The sequence below is a fragment of the Trichosurus vulpecula genome, chromosome 6 (assembly GCF_011100635.1).
Source record: "Trichosurus vulpecula isolate mTriVul1 chromosome 6, mTriVul1.pri, whole genome shotgun sequence".
Taxonomy (NCBI): domain Eukaryota; kingdom Metazoa; phylum Chordata; class Mammalia; order Diprotodontia; family Phalangeridae; genus Trichosurus; species Trichosurus vulpecula.
Genome location: NC_050578.1, coordinates 216,279,235 through 216,286,614, shown reverse-complemented (window position 1 = coordinate 216,286,614; position 7,380 = coordinate 216,279,235). Strand labels below are relative to the sequence as shown.

Below are 7,380 nucleotides of genomic sequence, written 5' to 3'. Positions count from 1 at the left end.
CGGACACAACTGAACGACTGGACACCGTGCCCCGGGGTAAGGGCACATCTAGGAAGGCGTGTGACCTGGGCTGGACACCTGCGGGATGCTTAGGCTCGGGAAGCAGGGAGGGAACGCCAGGTTCCCAACCTTCACCCACGTGGGGGGCCCAGGAGGGCAGGAAGAGTGCGGCCCCACCCCTCGCTATTGCTCTCCCCATTGGCCGCGGAGGGGGCGGGCCTCCCTCGGGGCTATCCAATCAGCGGTCTCCGGCGCCCCCGGCGGCGGTGGATCACGTGGGACCCGCCGGGGTGGTCCCGGAAGGAGCGGCCGCCGGAGCCCGAGTCCGAGAGGTAGAGCCAGGTGAGACCCTGGGGGCACGTCGGGCGGGTAGCTGCGCGGACTCCTCTCTGGAGTGCGGCAGTGGACTGTCCGAAGAATCGGGCCCGGTTGGAGAAGGGAGGGACGTACCCCACCCCGCTACGTGCATATCTAAGCATGCGCCCAGGGCCTGGGCCTCAGCCTCCCGCAGGTGCACGAATCGGGCTGGGCTCGGGAGGGAGAGCCTGCTCCAGAACCTGTTGTAGCTCCCTCGTCCTCCCCTCGGCACGTCCATCCATGCAGGAAATCCCAGGAGGAGGCCGTGGGCACGTTCCTTGGGGGGAAGTGGACCTGGGAAGAGGCCCTGGGGAGGAGAGAGTGGGCCGGCAGAGACCCAGGCGGGAGACCAGCGGGGCCATTGGACAGAATGACGGGAAACTGGGGAGGAAGGGAGAGGTCAGGGCAGAAGATGAGTCAAGTTTTAGGGAAAAAGAAAATCCGTGGTCAGCCGAAGGAGACTCCCCTTTATGAGTAAGAGGTCAAATCCTCTTCCAAAAGTGCAGTGAGAAAACTTGGGGCTCCACTGGAGCCCCCCTTCCAAGGTGACACGGAACCATTCAGGACAACTCTTTGGGTCCAGCCATTCATTCAGGTCCAGAGTCTTGCAGTCACGCTTTTATGACCGTCATAGCACAGGAAACTTGGCAGGAAGGTGGGTTTAGGGGAGAAGATGAAATGAGTTTGTTTTGAATCCAAGGATGTCAACAGGACTTCCCAGATGGAGCTTTCCCCCACAAAGTTGGAGATTCAAGTTAGGGAGAGATTAGAATTGGATACAAGGTCAGATTTTAGACCAACAGGAATAGAGCTTATCATTGAAGCTGTTGGATGGGAGTGATTGACAGGTCACCAGGGGAGACTATAGAGACCAAAGAGGCAACATTTCCTAGTAGAAAGAATACAATAAATCAAGTGTAAGAATGCTGCCACTTACCTCTGCCTTGGGCAGGTTATTTGTTTGGCTTTTCTGAGCTTCGGTTTCTCCATTTGTAAAATGAAAGGGTTGAACTAGATGATCTCTAAGATTGTTTTATTTTTTATTTTTAGTTTACAACACTCAGTTCCTCTAAGGTTGTTTTTTGATCCCATAAGAAAAGAAGGCTGAAGACTAAACCTTGGGGCGTACCTAGGTTTAAGGATGATTATGCCAAAGAGGCCAAATAAAGATCAATCTGAGAGGGAGGTTCCCCAGAAGCCAAAGGAAAAGACAGTCTAGGTCTAGGAGGAGTGGTCAGTCAGTTTTCAAAGTTATATGCTGCGGAAATGTCCAAGAGAATGAGGACAGGGAAATGGTCATTAAATTTGTAGATTAGGAGGTCACTGGTGATTTCAAAACTGTTACCCTGGAGTTGGAAGCCGTTGTTTGTCCTTGTCTCAAAGAGGACCATGCCATCAAGATGGTTTTGCCATGAATTGCAAGTGAATTGGATTTAAGTGAGGCAGGGCTGTGCAAAGTCACCAACCTCATTGTCTCCTCCAGAGCCATCAGGGTCCAGTGGCCAGATATAAATGAGGACAACTGGAGATGGCCCACGATGCAGTGGGAGATCTTGGCTTTTTTAAGCTAAGGTCTTTCCCAGGTCTCAGTTTGACTGAGGCAATGCCCATTCAGTGATTAGGCTAGGTAAAAAATGAGGCAAAGAATGGCCTCTTTTACCTAGTCAAAAAAAAAAAATCAGTCTGGAGGGCCAAAATGGAAACAATTGCTATTTACATTCACTCTGAGCCAAATGTGGAGCTAATGACTGGGTGGTGACACAATGAATAAAAAGTGTTGGTATCAAGCATAGGTGACTTTCTAGGATTTTATCAGTGAAGGAGAGGAAATATATACAGTACAGCATTTGACCACCGATGGTGTTCCCCCTGACTGCTTTTTAGTCTCTTTTTGCTCTTTCTTCATTAACATCCCACTCTTTGTGTGTCCTTTTAAGCTCTGTCTGGGGCCCTCATCTCTTTTTTCTCTTCACTCCCTCACTTGGTGATCTCATCAGTTATGCAGATGATTCCCAGATCCACCTGTCTGGCCCAAATCTCTCTCCTGAGCTTCAGTCTAGCATCACTAACTACCTGGTGGCCACTTCAAACTGGATGTCCTGTAGACATCTGAAACTCAACAAGACCAAAACAGAACTTGTCTCTCCTTATCTGTACCCCCCCAAACCATCCTTCTTCCGAGTTTCCCATTACTGTTCAAGGGGATCACCATCCTTCTGGACATCCACGTTCATAAGCTTGGTATCATGCTCAGCTCTTCTCTCTCCTTCACCCTACATATCCAATCACTTGCCGGATCTTGTCATTCCTTTCTCTGCCACACTTCTGGGAGATGTCCATTTTTACACACTTAGCTGCCCTCCCCCTCCCCCAGCTCAGGCCCTCATCACTGGCCTAGACCAGAAGTGTTAGAAATGTGGACAACCCTTGCGAGTACCATCACCCAAATCAGACTAAAATTAGAAAATGTTTAACAAAATAAATACAAAGACAATAAAATATAGATAACATTACATTTTAAAATTAAGGCAACCTGCAGGCCACAGGCATTCTTATGTATGGTTTAGTGCAGACCTGCACAACTTGGTAGTAAATAGGGGCCAAAATTAAAATAGGCTAAACTTCTTTGGGCCACAGATAGGTTAGGCTGGAGACAGACTGGTGATGGTTGGTTGTCTCGGCTCACGTGACAAACAGGAAAGTGCACAGTGGCAACCCTACGTTTCTCAAGCCGCCTGAAATCCTTTGGTGGGTAGCCTGTTGTGCAGGCCTGGTTTAGTGGCCCTGTTTCAATTTTAGTTTGACACGGGCCTATCGATAGTGGCCTAACTTATCGCAGTACCTTCCAACCTGGCCCCTTCCTTCCTTTCCAGTCTTCTTCCACTCTGTTCTCCTCAATGTACTAGGTTGGCCTCCTGGCTCCTCCTCACATATGACCCTTCATTTCCTCACTCTGGGGCTTTGTGCTGACTAGTCCCTGTCCCTGGAATGTTGCTTCTCTCAACCTATGACTTTGAGAATCTCTGGCTTCCTTTACAGGCCTCCTCCTCCAGGAGTGACCCTCGAAACTAGGGCCCTCCCCTCCAAGGATTCCTTCCATATATTCTTGTCTTTCTCTTGTGTGCTCTGATTTGTGTATGTTTTATAAATTACAATGTGAACTCCTTGAGGGAAGGGACTGTTTTTGATTTTTCTTTGTATACCCAGTGCTTAGCATGGGCTCTGGCTAATAATAAATGAGCACTGATGGAGGCTAGCTTGAAGGTCAAAGGAAGAATTGGTTTTAGTTTGGTTGGTAGGTTTGTTTTTAGGATAAGGAAGACCTGAATGTATTTCTAGGCAGAAGGGAAGGAAGCAGTATCTAGGGAGAGATTGAGGAGGAGGACTAATTGGTGGGCAAAGTCCTCAAGGAGACAGCCTCAGGCATCAGGGGAGGGCTGCCCCATTCTCTCTGGGCTCAATCTCCCTTTCCCCGGCTTATTCAGACCGGGTAGTAAGCTGACAGATGTGGAGTTGGAAAAGTTGGGGGTCCTCTGGGCCGACTCTCGATTTTTGCATATGGGGAAGTCTGTGGAGGTTGTAACTTACCCAGGATCACACGTTTAGTAAGTGGCAGAGGTCAGATTCGAACCCAGACCTTCTGACCTCAGGGTTGGAATCTTTCCATTGCACTATAATGCATGTAAAATACAAAGTCTCTGTTTTTCTATCAGTGTTATTCATGAGAGAAAAGGGAATGGTATTTCAGAAGTAAATCCCGAGTTCATTCAAGAACTGTTTATTGAGGGACCACTAGTGCTTGGGATACAAACCCAAATGGAACCGTGTTTGTTGTCCTCCTGTTTACAAATAAAGAGTATGACGTTATTTGAAGGGAGAGAAAGCACCTGCTGGGGCAGGACATGGAGAAAATCAAGGAAGGAGCCACAGCGAGGGAGGGCGGGCACCTGAGCTGAGCTCAGATCTGGGTCCTAATACAAGCAAATGGAGTGTCGGCTTTGGGGAACCATGTGTATGACCAGACGGGAGTCCTGAAATAAGGCTGGAAAAAGAAATCCGAACCAGCCCCAGGAGGATTAAATGCCAGTCTGAAGCAGGGGAGGAGGGAGCTCTTGAAGGTTTGGGGGAGAGGGGAGTGCTCAGACTTGGGCCTTGGGAAGCTGATGTTGGCAGCTGTGTGGAAGATGAGTGGAATCGGGAAGATCTGTTACCGATTTTTGGTAATAGTTGCCCAGAGGAGAGGTTGTAGGGAGTCCAAAGGGGAGGTAGTAGGCACTGCCCAGGCCAGGTTGGGCCCTCCTGATTTCCTGACTCATCTACCTCTAGTTTCTGTGTGGAGGGAAGACCCTGATTGCTGGCCTGGAAGTCATTGTCACTGTCTAGAGTCACCTTCTTCACGTCATCAGGACTGCTTGATTTCAGAGGGTGCTCCAGCCTCATCCATCCTCATCTTGGCCTTACTCAGCACCCCTTCTGCACTCCCCCGAATGAGAAAAAAAGGGGACATTTAATTCAAGGAAACAGAAACAGGTAAAAGCTTACCAATCTCAGTGGAGACACAAAACCTTCTGAGTCCTGCAATGTGTTTGCCCCTCAGCAGGCCCCTTAGCTTCCTTTTGCCAGGCTGAAATGGGAGGAGCATTTAACTAAATCTCTCCTTTCTGGGCGTTAGGAAGCTAGGACTCAAACCCAGTGCCCTGATTTGGGGGTATGGTGAACCCTAGGGACCTCTGGGTATAACACTATCTAGCCCTCTTCTGGTGCCTCTCACCCCTGCAGACCTGGACGGAGGGATGGAGGCCAGGGCCACAGACCTCGCTGATGGTGGTGGAGGTCTTTGTGTGCAAGTACGGCCGATGGCCCCAGGGGATGAGGCTGCCCTTCGGGAGCTCTTGGCAGTGGTGGCAGCAGAGCTGGGTTCAGCCCTTGGAGCCCGGATGGTGCGGCGGCCGTGGTTCCTGCTGCTGCTAGGATGTGGCTTTGCACTCCTGGCAGCCTCCTCCCACTCCCTGTTGCTGCCCTTGCTGGTCCTGGCGCTGCTCCTGGCTGTTGGCCGCCCCGCATTAGCCCATGTTTGGGGTCTCTACGCCCACCAAGACATGAGCCTTGGTCTAGGGGCTCCAGGAGCCACAGACTTTCGATTCTGGGTGGCTGAGGACACAGATGGCAGTGTGGTGGGTATGGTGGGTGTGTCAGGGATTGGGAAAAGTGGAGATGGGGAGTTGGAGCTGAGGTCTCTGGCCGTGAGCCAAGAGCATCGGGGTCATGGGGTGGGCAGGGCCCTGTGCCAGGCTGTGCTGGCCTTTGCCCGTGGCTGCTCTGGCTGCCGGGTCGTGGTGCTGGACACACATACGCTCCATAGTCCTGCCCAGAGGCTCTTCTCCAGCCTTGGCTTCCATCCAGACCCTGCATGCCTGCAGCCTACACTTAGTGGATTCCTGGCCGACCTCCCTGTCACTCGCTACCACTATGCCCTGACTGGCAACAGCACAGAAGAGCACAGCCCAGTGGATGAGGAGTGAACTTCTACTTGTCAGCTGGGGGACTGAGCCTCCAACAGCCCAGAGACTGAGCGAGCCTCCCTCCCCCCATCTGCCAGCCCAGAGATGCCTCTGTGCCAGGGCTGCTGGGGATGGGGGTCCTTGTGGCAGCTCAGCAGCCTGGAGATGTGGTTGGTGAGCCTGTGATGGATGGGCACTGGAGCTGTGAGGTGGGAGGATGATTATGGGAGCTAGAGGTGGTGATGGGTGATGGGCTTAGGTGGATTTCTAGGGAGCTGGAGGGGGCATTCTGCTCCATCTGGTGTCTGAAAGAGGACAGGGCAACTGGGCTGGTCACCAGGCCGTACAAGGTTGGCTGAAAGAGCCTAAGAGTCAGAACTTCCCCAGGTGGTACGGGCTGCCTTGGGAGATAGTGAATTCGCCATTGCTGAGGGGCTCCAGGTGGAGGCTGAATGATCACTTGTCAGAAGAGTTAAGGGGGCAGGGGTGGGGGTAGGGGGTGGGGGTGGGGGGGATGGGGCAGAATTCCTGCCCTCTCAGGTTTTTCCTAATTCTCAGATTCTGGGGCTAGGAAGGTTGATCCTGTACCTAGCACATAGACCCTGAATGAATACTTGTTGGATTGGGGTGTGGACAGAGCCTAAGAAAATAAAACTGTTTCCTGCCCTACTCAGCTCTCTCTCTCTGTTGGAGACTTCAGAGCATCATTAGAAATGAAAGTGGGTGCCTGGTACCCCTCTTCTCTTAGAGACATTGGATCTGGTTGTGCCCACATCATCCTCCCTGCCACATCCAGGCTGGTAAGTCTGGACCTGTGAAGCACCAACCTTGGGCCTTAGGTCTCACTGAGTGGAACCTGTTCCCAGGGATCGTCCTTAGGGTCATCCCGAGGGTGGTTGTCCAGGGCTCTCTTTCTCTGCTAAGCTCTTCTGATCTATGGGCCCTCATCTACTCCAACCCCAAAGGCTGCCTGGCTCCCTGGGCTTCCCAAGGGAACCTGCTGTGGTGAAAAGAGTGTGGAATCTGGAGTTGAATGCATTGTGGGCACCTTGACCTTGGCAGTGGTGAGGGAGCTCTGGACCCTGCACGGGAGGCATCTCTTAGATTCTTATTGGATTGAAGATTGTGATGTTTCACAAGATGGCTCACCCGCTGAGCCTCTGTCAAAATGAGAGGAATAAGACGTATGCTGTCCAGAGTGCTTTGTAAGTTAGTCATTTGTGCCAGCAACTGTGCTGGGTGCTGGGCGTGCAGACACAATGGAATGTAAGCCTCAGTGCCAGAGCGGATATTCTGCTTGTCACTGTTGTCATTATCATGGGCTGCTGCCTGATCCTTTTTTTCCCTTCTCTCCTGTTGCTGGGTCCTCCTGGCAAACTAGGCATCTCCTATGATTTATTTCTTAGAGAACACGCTTGGGAATAATATATGGGAATAAGTCATTAGATATAAATCATAGATAAATTCCCCACCCCAGACTGAGCAGCTCCTAAGTCTGGCAAAGGGGTTCTTCCCAGCCTTG

General features: G+C 51.5%; 1 protein-coding gene across 1 annotated transcript; it reads left to right on the top strand.

Annotated features, from left to right (window-relative positions):
- Window positions 1–272: 272 nt before the first annotated feature.
- LOC118854433 (putative N-acetyltransferase 8B) lies at window positions 273–6,324 on the top strand. The gene is made up of 3 exons (XM_036764792.1): window positions 273–342; window positions 4,684–4,887; window positions 5,137–6,324. The coding sequence occupies exon 3, from the start codon at window positions 5,151–5,153 to the stop codon at window positions 5,877–5,879; it is 729 nt and encodes a 242-aa protein (XP_036620687.1). The 5' UTR covers window positions 273–342; window positions 4,684–4,887; window positions 5,137–5,150; the 3' UTR covers window positions 5,880–6,324.
- The last annotated feature ends 1,056 nt before the right edge of the window (window positions 6,325–7,380 follow it).

What these genes read in the sequence shown, in the direction of transcription:
- LOC118854433 (XM_036764792.1), top strand. Translation starts at nt 5,151, where the DNA reads ATGGAGGCCAGGGCCACAGACCTCGCTGATGGTGGTGGAGGTCTTTGT.